At 47.9% G+C, this 24,354-nt stretch overlaps 1 protein-coding gene across 4 annotated transcripts in view; it reads left to right on the top strand.

Annotated features, from left to right (window-relative positions):
- Nucleotides 1-24,354, top strand: part of ITSN1 (intersectin 1) — a 194,583-nt gene that overhangs the window by 116,937 nt on the left and 53,292 nt on the right. For 3 of the 4 annotated variants that reach the window (XM_036242922.1, XM_036242923.1, XM_036242924.1), the window contains exons 17-24: nucleotides 207-334; nucleotides 2,569-2,798; nucleotides 4,741-4,862; nucleotides 12,688-12,935; nucleotides 14,602-14,761; nucleotides 19,218-19,423; nucleotides 20,312-20,394; nucleotides 23,895-24,061. In XM_036242922.1, the coding sequence (XP_036098815.1) occupies nucleotides 207-334; nucleotides 2,569-2,798; nucleotides 4,741-4,862; nucleotides 12,688-12,935; nucleotides 14,602-14,761; nucleotides 19,218-19,423; nucleotides 20,312-20,394; nucleotides 23,895-24,061 (1,344 nt within the window). The remainder of the gene's footprint in view (nucleotides 1-206; nucleotides 335-2,568; nucleotides 2,799-4,740; nucleotides 4,863-12,687; nucleotides 12,936-14,601; nucleotides 14,762-19,217; nucleotides 19,424-20,311; nucleotides 20,395-23,894; nucleotides 24,062-24,354) is intronic. The other variant, XM_036242925.1, reaches the window with a different exon arrangement.

Consider the following 24,354-nt stretch of genomic DNA (forward strand, 5'->3'; position numbering starts at 1 on the left):
AAAAATTGGAAAAATGTCCTCGGGTGAGGATAAAAAAAAAAGAAAAAAAAAAATGGAGCGTGATGGCAGTTTTCCAAGTTAACGTTTTTTATCTCTTAAATGTTACCTCTTAAGTGCCTGGGCTTCTCCACTGTGCGATGTCGCATGCTCATGGACAGTGGCGGTGCCCGTCACTCATGTGTTACCTGTTTCTCGATGGTTTATAGGAACTAAGAGAAATACATAGTAAGCAGCAGCTCCAGAAACAGAAGTCCATAGAGGCTGAACGACTGAAACAGAAGGAACAAGAGCGAAGGGTCATTGAACTAGAAAAACAAAAGGAAGAAACCCAAAGGTGAGTGTTTGCAGTGGGCTGTGGACCCATGTGGAAGGAACCAGAGTGTTCACCAAGGCTCCCCTCGCCAGAGCGAGCTTTTGGTGTGTGTGTGTGTATAAATCTTTGCATATATAAGCACCCCCGAAGTTTTTGGTTGGTTCCCAGAACTCTCCCCAGTTACTGCTATGCAGATGAACAGATTTATACAAGGAAATTGGGACACTGGGTGTGCTCATTTACATGCCAGTGACCCAAACACTTTTCCAGGTCACAGCCTTTGAGTGACGGGCGGCTGGAGTGCCGGGCTGGCCGCCCCAGGCTTCCGCTGGCAGGGCTGACAGCAGCTATCCCCCCCCCCCTCCCCCGGTGCAGTGAACTGGGCCCAGGGGACAGTGTCTGCAACTGCTGCTAAGGAGACAGACACATTTTTGTTTGAATATTTGTGTTTGTGGTTTTTATTTTGTAGCTTCCTCCAGTAAATTGTAGACTTTTTTTTTGGTTAATCCTTACTTGAGGATATTTTTCCATTGATTTTTTTAGAGAGAGTGGAAGGGAGGGAGGAGGGAGGGAGAAATATCGAAGTGAGAGAGACTCGTGCATTGGCTGCCTCCTGCATGCCGACTGGGGCCAGGGATCAAACCTGCAACCCAGGTACATGCCCTTGACTGTGAGTCGAACCTGAGACCCTTCAGGAGGGGTGCCAGTGCTCTAATCACCGAGCAACACTGGCGAGCGCTTCCGCTTTCTTAGAAGATGTTTTAAACATTAAGAGGAAGCCCTGGCTCAGTTGGTTAGAGCACTGTCCTGACAGCCAGGGTCACAGGTCTGATCCCCGGTCAGGGCACATACAAGAGCCAACCAATGAATGCGTAAATAACTAGAACAACAAATTAGTGTTCCTCTCTTTTGAATCAATAAATAAAAATTTAAAAAACTCAAGTTATTTTATTTTTTTAAAAATTGAAAGTAAAATGTTTAAGTTAAAAAGAATTTGGCTGCACTAAATTTTCTTATTTATTTTTAATTATTTTATTTTTGTTACAGATGTTTCTCCTTTTTCCCCCACTGATTCCCCCCTCCCCCTCCGATATATATATATATATATTTGTTGTTGTTGTTGTTGTTGTTTAGTTTTGTTTTGTTTTTGGTACGTACCTCTAGCGGGAACCGAACCCCGGACTCTCTAGTCCGCAGGTCGACGCTCCAACTGCTGAGCCAAACCGGCCAGGGCTGCACTAAATTTTCACTCATACAGAGTAGAAATAGAATGATTTTTCAGTGGAGGGTGAAAGTTATTTGTTTATGTTGCGTTCCCTTAGCCGTTTCCTAGTTCCAGGAGGTGACCTGCCTTGGCTGTGTCCCAGGGGAGTGGGTCTGTTGTGAACTCGGGCCAGCCAGCCTGGGCTCAGCCCTGGGCGGGTGTGGCTGTGTGACCTTGGACAAGTCACTTAGTGTCCTTGCTTCATTTCCTCCTTCATGAAATGTGGGTGATGATACTGGGACCTACCTACCCAGTGTGAGGGTAAAAGTAGTTAATAAGTGTGTTATCATTAACATTGTATCATTTATTAATGCATGCTAATTTCATTTAAAGTGTGATCATTGAAAGTATTTTCTGATTTTATAAAATACTATAGAACAAGAGGAAAATCACTCCCTGTCTTTTCCTATGAGTTTCAGGTTGAGGCCTTACTATTTTCAAGGCCTGCATTTAATTGAAATGATCTCTGTATCAGCCTCTTTGAAAAACAAAACAGTGAAATTCAGTGACGTGTTCAGGGATTGTTGCTAGTGATGGATGGTTCCTACTTCAAGGGCTCAAGATGACCTACTGCTTTCAGCATCCGTTTGGGGAGCTGTTGTCCGCGTTAAGTGTGGTGTGCTCTTGGTGATCTTTGCTCATGGACTTATTGAAGCAGTCTTTCATTTGCATTGTTGGGTGTACTTTCTGTTCATGCAGGTTATGTCATCGTGTGTCTTATGGCTTTGTTTTGTTTTTTGTAGATACATACCAATTTTAAAATTAAGTATTTTTGTAATTGTTCTAATCACTTCATAAGCTACATCAGAATTTCTGTTTCTGTGTTTCTCTAAGTTGGGGTTTCATCTCACCCAGAATGGGGGCCCCGAGAGCTTTTTCTCCATTAATTCCAGCACCTACGGGAAGGGCGTTAGCATCCTCTGCTGGGTGGAGCTGTTTTTGTGCTGAGCCACAGTTGCTGCCTTGCTGTAATCAAGCATCTTGTTGACAGACGAGCTCAGGAGAGGGACAAGCAGTGCTTGGAGCAGGCGCAGCAGGACGAGGAGCATCAGCGGCCAAGGAAACCCCATGAGGAGGAGAGACTGAGACGGGCAGAGAGCACCAGAAAGAAGGACGGCGAGGACAGAGGCAAACACGACGTGCAGGACAAGCAGGGCCGGCTTTTCCCGCAATATCAAGAACCAGCTAAGTCAGCTGTCCACTCACCCTGGTCCACCGCAGGTATTAGGGGCCAAAATGTCCCAGAAAATAAGTCCTCTTCTCTCCCAAAATGTCCATCCTCCTGAGAAATGTCCGTATCTAATCAGGCCTTCTCCTGGCTATATTAATAGAGGTGACAGTGTTAGACTCCTTTTTGGGACAGTACAGCTGGTCATTCTATAGGGTCATTAGGGTTTGTTTAATTCTGCCACCACCATGCAACCTGAGGTTGCCCTTACCCTGGCATCAGAAGCCTTTTGCAGACAACAGTGGCATAAGTTTCATTACCAAGCCTCGTTCTGACATCGAAGTTCCCAGTAGAGGCCATAACCTTGCCCGCTCGCTGCCTCTTCAGTTCTTCAGTTATTTCCTCTGGGAATTTCTGGGCTGTTTCAGGAGCAGGAGGTGGTACCCCTTCCCCTTGCCTGTCCTGACGTGACATTCACTGTCTCCAGTCTGCCCTGTGCCCTGTGTAGAACTATGTTCTTTACCTTTTGAAGAATGTGATTGGTTGTTTTTTTTTGTTAATCCTCACCTGAGGACATTTTTTCCAATAATTTTTAGAGAAAGTGGAAGGGAGGACGGGGGAGGGAGACATATCGAATGGTTGCCTCCCAAATGACCCAAACCAGGGCTAGAATTGAACCTGTACCCCAGGTACATGCCCTTGACCCTTTGGTGCTTGGGTCGATGCTCTAACTGCCGAACCACACCGGCCAGGGCAGAGTCTGACTGTTTTTTGCCCTTTGAACATAAATTATCTGTTAAGTAATGATAAGTGGAAAACTTTGAAATAGCTAGAAAGCATCCCTCATAACAGATGTCAGCTAGGACATAGTTTAACATCTGTGTGTGGCTGTATGATATTGTACCACTTTGTAGATGACACTCAGCTGAACACAGTGACTGCCTCTTTCTTGTATGGTAAATACAGTGATTTTATTTGTTTGATCACCAGTGTGCTTTCTACTGGTATACAGAAAGAAAAGAGAGAATCACACTGTTGCCTGTGGGACCACGGGCAGGATGAGAGTGAGGGTCCTGAGCTGGGTCTGCCACCTCCCCGCCCTGAGGCGCCCCATCAGGAAGAAAGCATCAGTCCACACAGGCGTGCGGCTCCGCAGGGCGCCGAGGAGATCTTCATGCTGCTTTCTTACGAAAGCGTTTCATGATTTGTTCTTAGGCAATTAGTTTCAGTTCCTCTGTCTCCTCCCGGATAAGGACCTGTTTCCTCTGGCTGGTGGGGAAATCCTGCCGCCGCCCGCCTTCAGGCTGAGACAGTGTCTTCCCCGTGCGGCCGGGCTGTCCCACGTCAGGAGTGGCCCGCGCGGGGGCTGTGGCGGTCAGGGTCAGCCTCCACGCGCCCTCTGCTCGCACACGTTGTGCAATGTTCATTTCATTGAAAATGTAAATGAATTTCGTCCAGGTCCACCCTTAGGCTCATCCCCTTGCTTCACCAGGGGCTGTCGGTAGTAACTGTTCTTGGGGAAGTCGGCACTTGTGCTTGCTGGGATTACATTCGGGGCCTGAATCGACGTCTCCACGTGCTTCAGGGTGGAGAGCTGTGCTTCTGTGCCCGCTCCCGAACGCTTTCCTGGTGGCTTGTCTAGACTGCGGCGCACTGGAACTGCCCCCGGACTGGACACCCTAGGGCAGGGCCGAGGCGCTGGAGCCTCCCCAGGAAGCGGACAACAGGCTTTGGCCTCGCTGCACTTGGCATTGGGGTGACCTTTGCTTAGAGGTTCAGTGACGCTCTCTGGTGGGTCTGGGTGCCGACAGCAGATTTGCCCCTTTTGGCATTCCACGTGTTTCGGAAAGCCCAGGGATGGGCGAATTGTTTGGGCGTTGAGGTAGGCGGTAGAGGAAACGTTGGTTACTTGGCTTGTCATGCATTTGTAACGTTTTATTTTTTCCACCTCCTCTCCTCGCTGCCGCCCATGCCCCCCGCCTTTTTTGTTAACAGAAAAAGGCCCACTTACAATTTCTGCCCAGGAGAATGTGAAAGTGGTATATTACCGGGCACTGTATCCCTTTGAGTCCAGAAGCCATGATGAGATCACCATCCAGCCGGGAGACATAGTCATGGTAAGGACGACTCGTGAGCTGTGAGTCCCGTTCATGGTTACATTGGCCTTTCCCTGGACCTGATTGGATAGCTGTGAAATTGCCAGTGGGTGTGAAAGCGATAATCCAGCATCTGGGTTTCAAAGTATAGGCTCAGTCTTCCTCCTTTTCTGTGAGAATGGAAGAAGTCATTTAAAATGTAACATCACTTTAAAATTGAGCTGCGAAAGAAAATGGGTTTGTGTCACACCCTAGCATATTTTTAAATCTGTAAAGATCTGGTGATTTCAGAGTTGAGATTACTACTTACATACTAGGAGTAGTCTTTAAGGAATCGTTTTAAATGCAAAATACTCTAGCATAATTTTCATAATTGCTAAATGATAACTTCTGTGTCTTTGGGTCCAATGCATATTTTTTTCTCCTTTTTGATTGTGTAAACTTTAAATTGTGTGAAGAGTAATGACTTAAATATAGTTAATCTGCTTACTTAATTAAATATAATGTTATGAATAGAACTAAAACTATAGTAACCAGTTTAAGAATTGAGACAAACATGTTTCTCAGACCGGGACTCCATGTCCTTGCAGTGTGAGGCCTTAACTGTTACTCCTGCATTTTGGGTGCCTCTGATCTTCGTGTAGAACATATGATCTTTAATGGGCCAAAATATAAAGAAAGAACAGAGAAATCAATTCTTTCTCCCATTATTTTTTTGGATAGCCTTTTCTCGAATTGTAGGCTGGAAATAGGGGAGCCAAGGCCAAAGTTCTCGAATCTCATTGAGACTTCAGAATTGAGTAGATCTTCAGATGCATTCCAGCCTTTTGGCAGACGGATTTGGAATGCCTGGGCGTGCTGAGAGCCAGCCTCTCTCATTCTTCACAGAAAGAACTGGTTTCCCTGCATAGTGGGCACCTCTCTGGACCCAAGTGGTGTTGCCAGGAGCCAGGGCACAGCTTCTCCACCCCCTCCTGCCTCCCTCACACTGCCTCAGCTGTGAATGGCATGCCTCTTAAAGCAGATTAATTGTAAAAGATATAAATACCATGCAGTAGCAGGAATCTGAAAATTATGAAAGTACAATGCGACCTCAGAGAGGACCTCATTACAAAGTTGGCTTATTACAGTGTTTTAAAAAACAAGCCTAATGTTTTTGAAATTGGATTTTGTTGCAACACAAGGTGCAGAAAGGTAATGTTCTCTTCTTGAGATGAGGGAATGTTACAAACGTGACGCTGAGGAAATGTTGCAGGTGACCTGTGTTGTATGAAAAAATACTGCTATGTTTTTTTTAAAACAAGTTTTTACAATGATGTTGAATCACTTTCCTTAAATTGACTAGTTAACCCCCAACCTGACTAAATGAATAGAGTTTAGATATACTGTGCGAGTAAAACATCTCATTAAACATCTGTTTGCCTTGCTTTCGAATGTTGCTTTCCCGGTGGAGGTTAAAGGGGAATGGGTAAGTGCCGTGACCCAGGGAGCCGCGTCTCAGTGCATGTGTGTCCCTCGAAATCACTTTCTGTGTCAGCACACATCTTTGAGTGTCGTCATGATAGAAAAAGTGTGTTCTGAGTCTGTGTAGTATGTTGTGCTCACAAAAGAAAGGAAGGAGACAGGTGTGCGCAGGTCTGTGGACCGGGCATCCCTTTGCCAGGTGCCATGGAAGGTCTCACTGGAAAGCTCTGTATTGGGCAAGTTGTCAGATCAGTCTCTCTCTCAGGCTATGGACAAAAAGAAGCTCCAATTAGCTTAAACCTAAAAGGTAAACTTCTAAAAATATTTTTTAAAGGTGAATATTTTATGGCTAAGCAGTGCCTTTGTAAGTTAAAACCAGAAGCCATAAATGACAAAAATGGACAGATTTGACAATATAAAAAATTAAAACATGTCTATTACTAAATACATAAGAGACAAAACGTTAACATCCATATTACAGAAAGGTTCCAAAACATTAATATGAAAGAAACCCACAACTTAGAAAGGTTGGCAGAGGTTATGAAGAGACAATTACAGATGAAGAAAATAAATGAGTATAAAAATCAATGAAAAGATGCTTCATTTCATTGGTGATCAGGAAAATGCAAGTTAAAAAAAAAAGAGACAGCATTTTTCATCTCTCAACTGAGCAAATTTAAAAGTTTGATACTATCCAGCTTTGTCAAGAATATAGGAAAGTAGATATAATATACATTGTTAGTATGGTTGTATGAATTGGCTGAGTCATTTGGCATTACCTATTCAAATTCAGAATTCTCAAAAATTCTGTTATTCTCCCTCCTCTAGGCTGTTTTTTGGCATATGTCCACATATATGTGTACGTGGATGTTCATTGAAGCGTTCTTGGTAAAAACAAAACAAGGGCCAACCCAGTGTTGTCTATCAGGAGGGAAATGGTTTGAGTAAATTTCAAAACAGCTAAACAATATATACAATGAAGCTGTTTAAAACATTATGTAGATCTATGCATACAAATAAGCTTTCCGGTAAAAAACAAGAAACTGTACAGACAGTATAATTGAGTTTTGGTTAAATAAAAAGCCGTGTGTGTGTGTGTGTGAATGTTTCTGTGTGTTTAGCTAGCAGTCTTGAAATGCAGACATCAAACTGTTAATGGTGGCTACCACTGAGCCGTAAAGAGGCTTTTGTGTTTAATTTTATGTACTTATATATGTATTATTTTCATATTTATAAATGTCTATCAACATTTTTACTCTTTAGTAAAACACTAAAAGCAAACCCAGCTTTGACAGGTGTAACAGAATGCCCACCCGGGACTGGAGTGTGTTTGCTCCGTCTTCGACATTCCAAATACGCACAGAAATATGCGTTGTGCTGCCAGGCGTGAGTTACTGGCCTGCTAGGGACAGGAGCAGTGTCTTCATTTTGTATTACAAAATGGAGCATGACCCTCCCCCCAGGGACATTCAGCTTTATTACCTTTGTGAGGTTAACAATCAGTGCCCCAAAAAAGAAAAGGAAATTGACATTTAATAGTAACGATATTTTGTTTCATGAAGTTTGCAGTTAAGAAGAAACAGGAACATGAAAAATAGGTGGTTAGAACATTACTCTCAACCTCTCCGTTAAATGATCAGGAGTTCACTTCCTTTTGTGGGCACAGGCATCATTAGATTCTCCGGTAGCTTAAACCTCTTTGAAAAATAGCCAAGTATACCTGTTAGAGTTTAGAAATCAAACAATATCTCCTTTTTTAATGTAGGCAGTCTTGGAGATACTTTAGAAAAATTCTTTGCTTTTGAAAAAACTTGACTATCAGCCCAGTTTTCCCCAAAATGATTTTTTTTTTTTGTGGCTAACATAAATTAAAGTTCTATCTTGTACATAGTCCTACTCTAAGTATTGATAATGCAAAGAAATACAAGATGATGTCTGCCATTCATTTTGAAATCTTTTTACAAAAACCCACAGAAAAGCCAGTGAATGAGGAGGTTTTTGGTGAACGCTCACTAATTCTGCCAGGAATTTCACAGAGGATCAGGAGTCAGTGAACTGATGTTGTGCTCAGACTTCTGAGTGGAAGCTACTTAGTTGAGTTTGATCTTGACAGCCAAACTTAGATCCTTAGAAAATCTGTGGCCTATCTTCTAATCTGGGTGTCCCAACACTTGGAAGGTGAATAAATTAAATTTGACATCTATAATGTGTTGGAATAGCGTAAGAAATTAGAAGACCTCTCATTACTGTTTTGTTGAGGTTTATCTTAACACGGGCCGATCATCTTCGGTGGGGTCAGACGGCGCAGGACCAGCCTGTCAGAACTGCTCAGGGAGCTTGGAGAGAGCCATCCAGGGCTCATCCCCAGGGCTCGGGGAACTCCGAGTCCAAACACAGGGCTAGAACCTTCTCCAGGTGGTTCTGTTAGGGAGTTTGTTTTGGGAACTCCCTGTCTAACCTCCGATAAAACCTAATCTCTTTCTCTTGTCAGGACTAGTCCTAGCTTATTTTTGGACAACATATTCTTGAAATACCCAGAAAAGAAGTCTTCAGCAGTTGTCAGCTATCAGCGTTCTGAAAAATGTCTTTTAATTTAGCATTTCTCTCGTAACAGTCTAAACTCATTTTTGCCTTCTCTTGATGGAGAGCTTTTCTTAAAATGTAGTCTCACTCCCTCTTCTTTCCTGCCGTCCTTAGATTTTCATAAGCTTAATATCTGAGCGCAGCTTGTTCAGCGATAATGAGTCGCAGTGTCGTGGCTGCCTGGGGGCCAGCGCACACGTGCGGTCTCGGCTGGCCGGACCTGCTCAGTCGGTGCCTGTTGTGTCATGGAGCGTACGTGGCCAGGCCCACTCATGACGTCCTGCCTGCAGCCGTCTGTGCTGCGGTGGCAGCGTTGAGGAGCTGCGACAGTTCAGAGAAAGTTTTGCCAACCTCCAGATTCGAGCTCTAGGGAACAACGTAAACTTCCTCCTGGGAGTTTCGAGGGAAGCCACACACTTCCAGCCGGCAGGTGCCCGGAACACGGCCGCTCTGGCTCCCTGGCACCTCCCGGCTGGGCGCGTGAGGCCAGCCCGCTTCAGACCCTTTGTCGTGCTCACGAGGGAGAGGCGTTTCTGTTCCCTTTCTGGTGACCAAGTCGGGGGCTTTCAAGATGTTGATGCTGCTTACTCATGGAGATAGCAGCCACGAGGCATTTACGCATTGAGACGCGACAGAAGAGCGGGGGCTTCAGGCATGTGGACTTGAACCGATAGCTGCCGTGTGCCTCTGACTGTTGGCACGTGTGGACTCCGGTGTGCGGAGTGTGATCACGAACACTTTGTAGATCTGCAGCACATACCCAGACACATAGGTAACATCTGGGGTTTGCACTTCCCGCTTGGCTGCCGTCCCACTGTAATAACCTCAGATGATTGGAGGCCGCACAGGGGCTGGGCAGAGGGACCGTTCTGAGAGCAGTGCTGCTCGTCTTTGCAGCCCCCGATGTCCAGCCATCAGCAGGTGTCCGTGAGAGTCCACATCACAGCCAGCTCGGTACCGAGAAGTCACACTTTTCTTGCTCTGTCTTGCTCTTACTACTTTTTCACAGTTGGATTGGATTTTGGGTCAGGTTTCCCAAAGCCAGGAAGAAATGTTTCTCATTTCATCTGAGAATTTCTGTGCTTTCTCTGCATGGTTCATTTAATTTAATGTGAAGAGTGAATTTTTATTCTAGTCTCTGAACCTTAAAACTAAAATTTAATTAATCATAAAAATTAGTGGATTCCTGTAAGAATAAATCAGACTGGTTGAGGGTGTTGTTTGGTCTGAGTTGACTGAATTTCCTTGGTTAACAGTGAACTGCCCTGAAGGGCGGGGTAACTGCTTGCACAGATGAGGGGCAGCCCTTCCCCTTCTCAGTGTGCACAGCACCTTTCTGTGGGGCGCACCCTATCATGGAGCGGCCAGGGCGGGGCTGATCACTTAACCAGGGGGGAGCTGGACCTGCCTGAAGTGTAGGACATTCCTGGGGGCCTCAGATCCAGTCACAGGGCAGAGGGAAGTCTTCCCCAGAGAAGGCTCTATGTTTCAGGGGATCTTGGGATCTGAGTCAAGCAGCTGACATTCCAGAAAGTCCATTGTCCAAAGCAGCAGGAATTCCAAAGAGGCCATACTCAGGGATCAAATTTCAGCCCCTACAGCACGCTTAGCTGTTAGGTCTCAGGAGCAGGGAACTCTCACAGGGGAGAGCAGAGACTTCACCTAGAGGGAGGGCCGGTGGGCACTAGGCTTTCAGAGCGAGCGGAAGCCTGCAGAAGACTGCGGTGCAGAGGCGGCCGGACAGCAGGGGAGCGGGCTTCAGAAAATCTGTTGAGCAGGCACAGGGCAGGCGGAGCTCTGGCTGGTCACCAGTCCTCACAGCCACCACAGACAAGCAGCAGTCGTATCCCCGGTGGACAGATGGGGAGGCTGAGGCAGCGGGAGAGCAGACTTGCCCAAGGTCACCAGTTAACGAACTGGAGAACTGGTGTTAGGTTGGGGCAGTGGAATTGCTGGGCCCCACCCTCCATCGTCCCCCCTCGTAGTTTTGGGGCTGTGACTGCAGGCTCCAGCTCCTGACTCCCTCCTAGCTAACATCACCTTTGGTGCTAGAATGAGTGGAGGGGGCCGGAACGTGACTGGTGAACCTCCTGAGAAGTTGGGGAGGCCCTGCGGAAGTCGGCCTACAAACAGCTCTGTTTCCAGGGCAAAGCAGCTGCAAAGTTAAAATGTGTCATAATATCCCCAATAAATATAAATGAGGAAGGATAGGCATGTACCATTTGAGTTTGGTATAAAATAAGACCCAAGGAGGAAAAACGTCATCTAAAAGCCTCACTCGGGAAACAGTGGGGGCTGCAGAATGGAAGTCAGAACAGAACAGTGCGGGGGCGTTGAATGAAAATCGGCCAATGTGTTTGCATCCGACTCAGTGTTAGCGAGAGTAACGACTGCAAAGCAAAACAGACAACCTCCAAAGCACTTCTGCACTTGATCTCAGGGAACTGCTGTTGGGGGAATGCTCAGCTTTAAACATTGCTTTTACCCACGACCATACGGTTCCCTAAGGTGGGGCGGGAAGCGAGCGTTCCCTCCATACTGAGTATTCTGTAAATACAGTAACGCATAGAAGAAGTAAGTAGTGAGCTGAGTAATCCACTTTCTCCACCCCATCGCAAGCATCTTTTTAATTCAAGTAAGCAAGTGACTGTTACACCCTATTACCTACTCTACATGGAATACAGATAGATGTTTGGTTCCATAGGTTTTTGTTTTTGTTTTTTGTTTTTTTGCTTCTGTTTGTTTGTTGACTGAATATTTGAATGGGTTAGAAAACTGGTATTTTTGTCAGTTTTTCCAAATCATTGTTAAGACCCTACCTTCTCATTGTGTGATTTCTGAAAAGTAACAGTAATGTCCAGTGAAGTGTTAAATGGTTTGTCTCCTTAAGCAGTAGTATGTTAAAGCATTCAAAATAAGACGACGTCTCTGATAGACCCTTATTTGACATGTAGTAATCAACATAATTTCCTAACAGTGAATGTAATTGTCCTCCAGAATTGCTCTTCTGTTGCTCATAAAATCATAGGGTAACTTGTAAAGAGAAGCAGAATAATTCTGCTGATTTTGCATAATGCTTTTGAGTCAGAATTGAAGTACAATGCAAACATTAGAAGCCCTTGGTGTAATAAATAGCCTCCGCAATCTTTCACAGCAGAATTTCACACTTCATGAATATTAAAGTTTGATTTGTGCAAAAGAAAACTATGGGACCTTAATACAACTTGATGGTTGCTATAAATAATTATTTCCATAGTTTTCTCATCATGCACCTGTGAAGCTTCTAAATGGCGGAACAGTCAGCTCTGCTCCCGTGGAAACCATCCACGGCTGCGTTTGCATCTTTCTGTCCCCACGCTGAAGAACTCCTTAGCTACTACAGACTTTTCGAGTACCAAATTTATATTGATTGCATCCTTTGCTTTCAACTTAAACTAATCAACCTGTCATATTATTCATGATAATTAGCCGACTTCCTGAGTGATGAACGTCAGATCACTTTCTGATTCAAAATAGCTCCAAAAATGTAAACTGTGGGCCTTAGGACTTCGGGCACTTTGTCTGAACTGCCAGGATTAGAAAAAGGAAAAAAAGCTTAAAAAGCACCAAGGGTAAGAACCTGGATGCTAGCACTTCCTGTTTGTTCAGAGACCACTTTTGCAGACTCCAGGCCATGGGTCGGGTGCAGAGCCCCGTGCGGGTGTCGGTCTGTCAGGCCTGGGGCTTTGTTCTGCAGCGTGGCTGGTGTCTCTGGGGGCTGACCGAGTCCACTCCATTCAACCCTGTGACTCCCCTGCAGGTGGATGAGAGCCAGACTGGAGAACCGGGATGGCTTGGAGGAGAACTGAAAGGAAAGACGGGGTGGTTTCCTGCAAACTACGCAGAGAAAATCCCAGAAAACGAGGTTCCTGCCCCAATCAAACCAGTGACAGACCCGACCTCCACATCCGCACCCAAGCTGGCCGTGCGGGAGACGCCCGCTCCTCCGGCAGTGACTGCGGCTGAGCCCTCCCCCACCCCCAACAACTGGGCCGACTTCAGCTCCACGTATGTGCAGCCCTGCTACTGCTGATGACTTTTGAAGTCCCCACTTAGTGACCTTTTTTCTCTAGGTGTTGTCATAGTTTGGAGCTGCACCGCACAGAAAGGAGCTGGCTCACTTCCTTTACACGCTCTGGCTGGTCTGTGGGCAAGTGTTGGGTTCCGTTCTTGGACCTGGATTTAAGCCTGTCATTGCCCAGCATGACGGGCCCTGGTCCAGAGTCAGGCCGCTCTGTTCCTGGCAGCCTCTGTCTGGAGCTTTCACTCTTGTGGGAGAAGTGGAGAAGTGTGGTTTCCTAACAGTCCCTTCCACGTCCACTCAGTCAGCAAACATTCAGTCTTTCCTGCATGGAAGGAGCACTTTTGAGCTGGACAGAAACAAATCCACTTCAGTCACGTGGTTCTGAGTCAGCTAGAAAGCGGTACAGATGTAGAAGGCGAAGGGCGTGCCCTTGATCTCCAGGAAGTGGCCTGAAGAACAGGTGTCAGCAGAGGTGGGAAATGACAGCCGACACCACTGTCCACACATCCAGTTACAGGGCTGTGGTCAAGGCGTGCGGTCATCTGACAGTGCCCCGCACCAGCACTCAGGCACCATTCAGAAGTGTTTCAGATGTTTTTCCAAGTCTTACCAACTTGCAGAGGAAACGGATCGAAGACAAGGAGTCAAATACTGGAGAAAGATCAGACCGCTCACGTAGAGGGAGCAGGGGGTTGATGACCAAGGGCAGGAGGAAGTGCAGGGAAGGGTGTGAGGAATAGCAAGTGTTTCCCACTACATTTTCAGATAAGAGGTTGAGTGTGCTAAACAAGGTCTGCCCTGTCTGATCTCTGCTAAAAAGGAACCTTCTGTTGGCATGAGTCCAAGTCGAAACTCCCCCTTCCTTTCTTATCTGGATTGAGGAGTGCTGACTTTGTAAACTAAGGTGCAGGTTAAAATTGTAGGTAAAGATCCATGTTTTCCTGTGGATCCAGGCACTGTGACTCTTCCTCATTGAATGTTGCTGCGCAGTCTCCTGCTGTAATTACAGCATCTTATTTTCCAGCCCCAAGTCAGGACATGCAGTCCAACAAAGGAATTATCTTGATTTTCAGCTGCATTTATGTCTTATCAAGATGTGAAAAGTAAATTGCACGTAGATCTACGCTCACACAGATGTGTTTATTTAAAATTATGACGTTACGAACTCGAAGTGCCCCGGAGATCCAGGACAGTGGTGTCCGAGCTTGTGTCCAGGGGCTTGCGGAGCGAGGAATGGGACAGAGAAACAGTGTTAAGGAGCACCAGCTACCAACTGGCATGTTTCACGCATGGTGCATAACTTATTTTGTTTGCTGATTTCGCAATTGTTACAAATGACAATACTGATCAGGTGAGGATGTTTCTCTGGTGCTGTAGAGTTATTTCTCTCACCCTCTCAACTAACCAAAGTGGCAGAATAATGTTCCCATGTTATCAGTAAGGAAGTCAAGGTTCAGAGAAATTACCAGAATCACTGAGATTTGTTGCTGATTTGCAAAGCTCAGACTGAAACCCACAGTCCAATGCTTTTTCTTCCTCTCCTTATTCTTGAGCTTTAGAAAGCTCCGTCCCCGCCCCGGGTTCGTGTTTACTGTGGGGGGGTGCTTTAGGGAGTACCTGCTAATCACGGTGGCATGCTGCTCCTTCCAGGTGGCCCACCAGCACCACTGAGAAGCCGGAGACCGATAACTGGGACGCCTGGGCAGCCCAGCCCTCTCTCACCGTTCCGAGCGCCGGCCAGCTAAGGCAGAGGTCCGCTTTCACTCCCGCCACGGCCACCGGCTCCTCTCCGTCCCCTGTTTTAGGCCAGGTAACGCGGTCGGTGGGAGTGTGAAGACCCAGCATGCGGTGGGTACCCACCAATTCGGCAGATGCTGTGGGCTGCAGCATTTAGAAGTGAGCCTCATTGAATGGTGCTGGGTCAGCTGGCATCCAGTTCCCGTCGTCCCGTCTCTTCGCCTGGCAGGAGCCTGGCATGTGCTGTGGATGGAGAGGGAGGGTGAACCTCCCCGGCCTGGCTTGGGCAGGGGCGTGTCAGCAGGAAGAGGCGTTGGTACCGCCTCTTGAGCAGTGGGTGAGATCTTACCAGGAAGTGGAGAGGCTGACATACCAGACAGAAAAGACCCCGAGGAGAGGCTTTGGGGTTGGAAATCAGAGTGTGTTTAGGGAGAATCATGGGTCAGTCCATTGGGCTGGACTGCTGAGTGTGGATCACAGCCAGACTGATGACAGGTTCCTAGGCAGCTCTTACATGCCCTACTGTTAAAGAGTAATTTCAGTAAGGGTTACGGTGGCTTTTCTGAATATTTCTGTTTTTACTTAATACAGCAAAGATAGAGGAATAAACTTCTGTAGTCAGTCAGTGAAACCAAACGAGCAGATGGCCATCTGGCAGGCACCTGGGGCTCGGGGCAGTTTCTGATCCGGGAGCAGCCAGCTTGCACGTGGGCTCTGGCAGAGCCTGTGGACATCGGAACACCACCCCCTGTGAAGGGGACGGAGTCACAGCGCCAGGGGAGCAGAGGGGAAAGGAAAGGCCTGGGGTTGAGAGAGAGATTCGTCCTTGTCGAGGAACCGGGACAGCAGGAAGAGACGCTGATTGCTGGGGAGGACTTGGGTGTTAGATGCAGTCAGTGTGAGCTGAAGGTAGGGCATCGGGCAGTCCTGTTTGGAGCGTAGACCAGATCTGAGGACACGCGTGAGATCCTCAGGAGAGAGGAAGTAGGGAGGGAGGAAACACAGAGCACGCGCGCCCTGTGCGCGGGAGGAGGGCCCCTAACGGTGCTCCTGTCCTTTGTCTGCCGCACTGTGCAGTGAGCACATGTGTCTCATGCTCAGTGGTGGTGACCTGGGTGGGGGGAGGCTGTTTCCAGAAAGGGGTGGTGGTGATCACATTGGTGAAGGTTATGGTCAGGGCAAAGAAGAGGCCATTTGATCCCTGGCCGGTTTGGCTCAGCGGTTAGAGCATCGGCCTGCGGTCTGGAGAGACCCGGGTTCGGTTCCCGCTAAGGGCGCATAACTTGGTTGCAGTTTGTCCCCGGCCCTGGTTGGGCCGTGTGGGAGGCAGCCACTCGATGTGTCCCTTTCACGTCGATGTTTCTCTCTCTCTCCCTCCCACTCTATCTGAACAAAATGTCAAAAAAAAAAAAAAAAAAAATGGCCCTGGCCGGTTTTGCTCAGCGGTTGGAGCGTCGGCCTGCGGTACAGAGAGACCCGGGTTCAGTTCCTGCTAAGGGCATGTACCTCGGTTGCAGTTTGTCCCCGGCCCTGGTTGGTCGTGCGGGTGGCAGCCACTCGATGTGTCCCTTCACATCGATGTTTCTCTCTCTCTCTCTTCCTCTCTCTCCCTCCCGCTCTATCTGAACAAAAAATGGAAAAAATGTCCTCTGGTGAGGATAAAAAAAAAAAATGTCCTCGGGTGAGGATAAAAGAAAAAAAAACAAAGAGTCCATTCGGCACAGCAGGAGGATGTGTCTGGAATGGAGCAGGGTGACCAGCTCACAGAGGGGTGAAGACAGAGCGGTTTGTGAGAAAGTGGAACCTCAGTATGGGGAAGGAGAATGAATTGGGCGAGGTGGAAACACATTGACACACAGACAGGAGGCAGGATTCTTTTTCCTTAGAGAGAGGGAGGGTGGAGAGAGGCCGGAGAAGGACGCAGGAGAGGAAGAAGGGGAGGTCGCGCTGTGGGCAGGGGACACGCAGCAGAAGCTCAGCGAAGAGGAGTGAAGAATTGCCAGGCAGAGTTGAACCTGAACCTGCGTGGTCACTGCACATCGTTTAGCTTGTCTGCAGTGATACTTCACAGCTGGGGGCTAGAAGCAGTAGCAGTGCGCTGCTGGCGGTATAATTATCACCATCCTAGCGTCACTGGGGCAGAAAATCATATTCGGCTTTCTCGACAGCCTTTACTTTTTTTTTCAAGTATATTCTTACTGATTTTTTAGGGAGAGAGAAACATCGATTGACTGCCTCCTGCACGCCCCCTATTGGGGATTGAGCCCACAACCTGGGCATGTGCCCTGACCAGGAATCAAACCCGGACCTTGTAGTCCATGGGACGACGCTCAGTCCACTCAGCCACACTGGCCAGGCTTTCTTGACAACCTTTTAAAGAAAGTGTCTTGGCCCTGGCCAGTTTGGCTCAGCAGTTAGAGTGTTGGTCTGCAGACCAATGAGTCACGGGTTCGATTTTGGGCAAGGGCACATACCTCAGTTGCCGTTTGTCCCCGGCCCTGGTTGGGGTCATGCAGGAGGCAACCAGTTGATGTGTCTCTCTCACATCGATGTTTTTTTTGTCTCTCCCTCTCCCTCCCACTCTGTCTGAAGATAAATGGAAAAATATCCTCGGACGAGGATTTAAAAAATAAATAGCCCTTGCCAGTTTGGCTCAGTGGTTGGAGTGTCGGCTTGCAGTCCAGAGAGACCTGTGTTTGGTTCCCGCTAGGGGCGCGTGCCTCGATTACAGTTTGTCCCCGGCCCTGGTTGGTCATGCGGGTGGCGGCCACTCGATGTGTCCCTTTCACGTTGATGTCTCTCTCTCTCTCTTCCTCTCTCTCCCTCCCACTCTGTCTGAGCAAAAAATGGAAAAATGTCCTCAGGTGAGGATAAAAAAAATAAAAATAAGAACGTATCTGTGTTTTATAGGTGTGGAAACTGAGGCCTAGACAGATTAAATAATTGCCATGGTCACAAATTAGTAAGTGACGTACTGGAGTTTAAATTGAGTCCATTTCTACCCAACCCCTGGCTGGGTTCCTTGGGTGGATCCGTGTAGAAAGCCGGACAGGGCAGGCCCAGGGCAGACCTGTCAGGGGGTGAGACTGCAGTAGCACCAGGGCGCCGCTGAGCTGCCGGCTCAGGTCTGTTCCTGCAGTGACGGAACGGAAGGGCCGGAGGGGCCGACTGCAGAGCTGGGAGAGCCGTGGCGGTGAGGGCACCAGGTCCCGGCAGGTGTGGGAGGCAAGAGGGAGAGAATAGGTGCTTCTGGGGTGGTGGGGTTCGGAGAAAGCGCCGGTTCTGAGGACTACAGGAGTGTGCAGTTGGGGTGGAAGCAGGTTTAAGAAGGTGAGAGCCCGCGAAGACCGGGACGCGGACGATCCCCACGGATGCAGACGGTCTGACCGTAATGAAACGTCGATAGGAAATACCTTTGGAGGCAAGTACAGCCTGGTTCTGAACGAGCTGTCTATGGGCATGATCCCGTTCCGGTCCGTTTACATAGTATGTCATTCAAAACTAACATGGTCATTTTTAGTTATGCTTTAAGACATCCTACTGGTTCTGTATTACAGTTTTTTTTAAAAGATAATGAATGCCTCACCCTGCCTTTCCAGCCTCATCTCCTACACCCCTCTGTGAAACTAGGCTATACCCCCCGGGCTGTGTTCCTCTGCCGGGACCCTGCAGAGCACACCTCGGGGCCTCGGCCCTGCCCTGCTCGGCCGGGAGCGCCCTCCGCAGAAACCCTAGCTGTCAGATCCTTGTGCCTCAAGCCTGGCTCCCAACCCTGTGAACTGTCCCTGCTGCCCCAGGCCTGTCCGTCCCTCCTCTCTGTCCCACAGTGACCAGCGGGACCGCTGGAGCGCAGCTCCTCTGCCCGGTGGTGTTCACAGTGTGTGCACCTCTCTTCCCCATTCGTTGTGAGTTCTTCACTGATAATACTCCACTGCCCCTTCTCATCGTGCTTTACAGTTAAGGAAGAGTTTGCCCCGACTTATTTTGGGGAAGCAGTGTTGGCATTCTCTATGTTTGTAACCCCTTAACATCTTGCGTCTGGACGCCTAGTGGTGGTCACATGGGTTCAGGCTCACCAAACCTCTGCTCTGAGAAGGAGCTGAAGCCCGGGGTCCAGTGCAGGGCCCTGAAGGAAGGTGCCAGTTACGCAGCCTTTAGGATTTCTTAAGATTTATGCTCCGGCGTTAACCTTCCACTAACCAGCCATGGCAGATTGGAACTGAGGTGGGGGTGCCCAGGTAACTTGAGAGTTCAAATAGAACCAAAATGAAAGGCACATGGCCAGGTGCAACAGAGTCACCATGGCCTGGCTTGTTACACTGAGAGTTCTAGATGGCCGGACATGGCTCAGTGACTAGGCCGCTGGCTTCGCCACCACCTGGGAAGGAGCTTCCTGAGAAGCAGTGAAGCCTCGTGGCCATGCTGCTGGGAGCAGGCCGGGTGCTTGCGGAGAGGAGGTGCCCGTTCCTGTCGTCCGAGTACAGCCGACCGCAAGGTAACGAGCCTCCCTTCGTGTCATCCCACACCAGGGTGAGAAGGTGGAGGGGCTGCAGGCACAAGCCCTGTACCCCTGGAGAGCCAAGAAAGACAACCATCTGAACTTTAACAAGAACGATGTCATCACCGTCCTGGAACAGCAAGACATGTGGTGGTTTGGAGAAGTTCAAGGTCAGAAGGGTTGGTTCCCCAAGTCTTACGTGAAACTCATTTCAGGGCCCATAAGGAAATCTACAAGGTATTTTTGTGTTTATGTGCTTCTGTTAGATGAAAACAATGTTAGACATTCAGTTATTGTTTGCATAGCTCGGGGTCTTCTGTAACAGTTGGGGCATGTGTGGAGGAGAAGGCAGCCTCTTACAGATGAGGGCTCGTTTTTCCTTCCCGTGGGGCAGCCGGTAAATCTTGTTCCATTGACTCGTGCCTGAGGGGCTCCACTCAGAGCTGGAACGGGCTTGCGGGCTGGTGGGTGTCTGTGCCTCCTCTTCGGCTTCGCCCAGTGCTGGCCCGCGTGTGGGTGAACACTAGAGGCCAAAGCCCTGGGGAAGGAACTGGAAGAATGAGTGATCATTTTCACTGGGATCCTTATCTCGAGGAACCTTAGCAACATTGTTGTCTAATTGTTCCAGCCATATAGATGTTCAAAACAAATGAGGAGATTTAAGAGGAGAAAAACTGCAGAAATGTTGGCTGAGCCTCGATGGGTCCTGCTCTGAAGTAGCTGAGAGCAGTGCCGTGTGCCCAGCACCCAGAGTGCTGAGAAACAGGGACGTGCGCCGTGTGCCCAGCACCCAGAGTGCTGAGAAACAGACGTGCGCCGTGTGCCCAGCACCCAGAGTGCGGAGAAACAGGGACGTGCGCCGTGTGCCCAGCACCCAGAGTGCGGAGAAACAGGGACATGCGCCGTGTGCCCAGCACCCAGAGTGTGGAGAAACAGGGACGTGTGCCTCAGCGTCAGGCCCGACCCGGCGCCTCGCCGGGGGTCTCGACCAGGCGCCTGTCTTTCCTCTGTAGATGTTCAGAGTTTTAAATGTTAAACAGTGTGGGTTTTTTTAAAAATCAATGTCATTTGTACTATTTTTTATCTGAAGATAACAAATAAAACACTTTTCCCGTTCCTCCTCAGCATGGATTCTGGTTCTTCAGAAAGCCCTGCCAGTCTAAAGAGAGTAGCTTCCCCAGCGGCCAAGCCAGCCGTTTCCGGAGAAGGTGAGAACCGGCTAGTTCTGTTCTTTGGAAGGGTCGAGGAAATGATACTACAAATGGCAAATGTTTGCAACGAGACTGGATTTCACTGTAAAATAGACTATGTTAATTTATGTTCAGTATCTTAACCTCTAAGGTAAATTGAAAGTGTAGTTCTTTACAAAATCAAAGCCCTTTACAGAGATTGTCAAAATACTATCAGATACAGTGATCCTAAAACCTGAATTTTCTCATTACGTTTGATTATGAGCCCTTTGACTTTTGAAAGAGATCTGTCAAGGTCACGGAGGGTCAAGTTTTCTGAGCATCTCGATAGCTAAATTGTAGACATGGCTATTCTCTACTTGGACAAGGTGTTGTTTTGAAACCATAGCTCACAGTCCAGTAAAGCTGTCCCAGCGACACCAGTGTCACCTGCACCGCCCCAGATGGAGCAGAAGTGCAGTCTCTACACGCCATGGAAGTAACTGCACCAGGTTATTTGGACTCAAACATTTCATTTTGAGTGTTTATTACACCATTGATCGCTTTATTTCCTGGTCTTTGCTTCATGACCTAATCCTAAGGATTGTATATGCCAATATATGATACAGGTTTAAAAATAAACAAAACCTACATTATTTAGACTCCAATGGTAGAAATCTCATGTCTTTTCTATATTCAAATAGCCATTGTCGCTGTACCCCTTGAAGAATGCTCCCTGAGTCAGGCTTTCCCCGTCAGCGTCTGAACAATGTTGTAGCTGACACATGTCTACCGGTTGTCTAGTACTTGTTCTTGGGGTCCTTGAATAAACTACATGAGGATAGAATGTGTTATATAGTTTGTGTACCATTATGAGATTGTTGTGTTCCTTAGAAGCCTTGCCTTCTGAAAAATAGAATTATTAAAACAATTGTTCCCATGGAGACAGCAAGGATTCAGGTTTAATGATATTTCAGACTCACAGTAACAAAGTTACTTTTTCAAGAGGAATTTTAGAGGTAAAATTTAAAAAATTTATACGTATAGTTACAAAACCTCATCATCACTAATCGAGCCCAGAGTTTTATTGCTTTTACCACCAAAACAATCATCAGCATAGTTCTTTTCATACATTCTTGTCATCCTCGTGATTTTATGCTGTTAGAAGAACAAAGTAAAGAGCTCTTTCAACACCCCTTCCCCCAACTCAGTGTCTATCCAGTGAAGTCCCAACCCAGCACCACGGTTAAATGACTCGCACCTAGTAACCTTATCATTTTGGCCACGCCCTGCCTTCCTCCGCTGTAACTGTGGGTGTGATAACCACCCTTGGAGTTAGGAAATTTTACAAGGATTATGAGATAATATGTGTAAAGGTTTTAGAATAAAAGTCAATAAACGTCTGCTACTTTCCGGTCCTTTTTGCTTCATTCCCGGATCATTGCCGGAGCTGCTTCAAGCAGCGCAGTGGGAGAGTCGATTTTGAAACTTGCCGAGGCCTGGACACCGGAGGCCTCAGTAAACGGGCCCCGATGAACCACACACAGTAAAGCACAGAGACTGCAGTTGTCATGTTGGTGCCCTTCGTTGCAGCCATTTTGAAATGACTCACGTAGGAGAGGTCCTAGGGCAGTCTGGCCCCTGGAGGGCTGTGGGAGGGCACTGCATCTAAGCTGAGAAAAGCTACTTACAACTATTAATGAGCTGCTTACTAGTACTGCTTTAGCCGTAGTCAAATTTAAAATAAACCATAGGCCGGATTAAATAGGTTGTCTGTTTGGGTAGCTCTTAAAATAGCAACTTGGGAACAGCCAGTGGCCCTGTGTTAATGTCCAGGGGAGGGTCTCAGTGGTGGGCGCCACTGTGTGTCACCCTCGCGTCCCCCACAGCTCCCTGTGTGCGCGGCGGGACGAGGAAAGCCACTTTCCTCCCAGGTCCCTGGGGACTTAGCCCCGCTGCGCTGCTGAGCACCGCCAGAGTTCACACTCGACGGTTCTGAAGCATTTTGAGACTTACTTCAGAATTTGGATCCATTTTTAAGAAAGTGACTTTTAAGTGCAGGAATCACTGCGAAAAGTATCGACTGCCAAGGACCCTATCTTAGGCAGCCAAACAGGAGCTAAGGAACAAGGAACTGAGCAAAATGGAAAGGGAAGGGTCAGGATATCGAGAAAGCGGAAGAGGACATTAATGGGAAAGAACGTCCTTATTGAAGCTGCCACACTCGGGCTCCTTGGTGGGAAGTGATTTCTCCAGCTTTCACTGTGGAAGTGTGTGGCACCAGCACTGGGGCAAAGACAGGGGCCCTCTGTTCTCCCCGCCCACCGGGGGGACCTGGTGTCTGCCCCGGCGCCTGCGGGCCAGCGCTGCCCGCATGAGCCTGGCGCTGGGCTGGGTATGAGGGTCAGTTCCAGCAGCGCCTCCTGCAGAGGCTCGCCCCGGGCCCAGGACCCTCCACACCATGCTCCTGCCCACTGACGGCCACGCTCTGCGGCTGAGGACTGTCACCTGAAGTTCCAGCAGGGAACACAGCACCCGTCATAAAAATGATGGGCAAAGCGTGACCTTTTGTTAAATTGATTAAAAAATATACGCAGGCTTAGGATAAATGGAGAAAAAGCAGAAAAATAAATCTTTTCTCCTGTACCCAGCGTAGTGTTTAGAATTTGGTGTCTAGTTATCTTTCTGAGCGTGTGACTTCATTTCTAAGCCTTAGTAAAATCAGCTGTTTATAATTAAAAAGGAGAATTTCCTCTGGAATGCACACCCTTCGCATTCAAGACTGTACAGAACAGTAGTTCTTATTCTTAAGACTAAATTGCATAAATAATAAAATGTAAGGAACTGATTTATCTTTTCAACTTGTTCAAAAAAGACTTGATTATTTTGGGGATTGGCTATACACTGCTTTATCATCAGCCCATTCTACCTGTTTATGCACTTGAATGACAAGTAGATTCCCATTTTCTGACAAAGTAATGCATTTTGTGTTCTAACAGCTTCCTGCCATCTGTCTGGATGGCACAGTGGGACATAAGTTTTCATTCAGGCACTTGACTAATGGAAAACGTGCCTTATTTGATTTGCATAAAGGCTATACTACTGTATCAAAAAGTTCTCTAAGATTCGGACTCGGTACCCTTAAAACTGAACACAGATATTGGACGTGCGCACCAGGAGCCTATGTGTCACTCCAGGGAGCCCAGTGCTCGGCACATGAGTACTCAGTAACCATTAGTTAAAGTAAAGGTGACGGTCATTTCAGTTTCAGAAAGAAGCCATGGCGTTACATGGTCCTCCCTCTTGGTTCTCAGTGTCGGCAGACATGCAGTGGGTGTCGCAGCCCTGCAGTGACTGAGTTTAAGTGCAGCTGGGGACTGTACCCAGGTGTTCTTGAACTCTGTGTTTGTCTGTGACTAGCCTTTCTCTTGAGTGCACCTCTCCTAACTTCCTGATTCATAAACTTTCTTTTGCAAAGCTGTCTGGGATTTCTGTAAACAACCAAGCTCTCTCCGTATCTCAATGTTTCTCCCCACCAGAATTTATCGCCATGTACACTTACGAGAGCTCTGAGCAAGGCGATTTAACCTTTCAGCAAGGGGATGTGATTGTGGTTACCAAGAAAGATGGTGACTGGTGGACAGGAACAGTGGGCGACAAGTCCGGAGTCTTCCCTTCTAACTATGTGAGGCTTAAAGATTCAGAGGTAAACGCACCTTAACTGTTTCCTCTCCTTTCCGCACAGTGACTCTCTTCGTGGGGAGTCCCGGACGTTCGATGGTGGGACACTTGGTTGGGTTGTGCTAAGATCTGGAACATGGCGGCCGATGCAGTGTGACCTGTAATTTTGAACTTGTCATTTGGTGCTGCAGGGTAAGCCTCGGCTTCCCACCAGCGGAAGGACGCCCTGGGCTAATGGAGGCTGCAATAACGAGGCGGTCTGCGGCAGCTGGGACGTGATGTTCAGTGTCCTCTCCCTGCCTGCCTGTAACTGACTTA

Source organism: Molossus molossus, unplaced genomic scaffold, assembly GCF_014108415.1.
Source record: "Molossus molossus isolate mMolMol1 unplaced genomic scaffold, mMolMol1.p scaffold_m16_p_5, whole genome shotgun sequence".
NCBI classification, from domain to species: domain Eukaryota; kingdom Metazoa; phylum Chordata; class Mammalia; order Chiroptera; family Molossidae; genus Molossus; species Molossus molossus.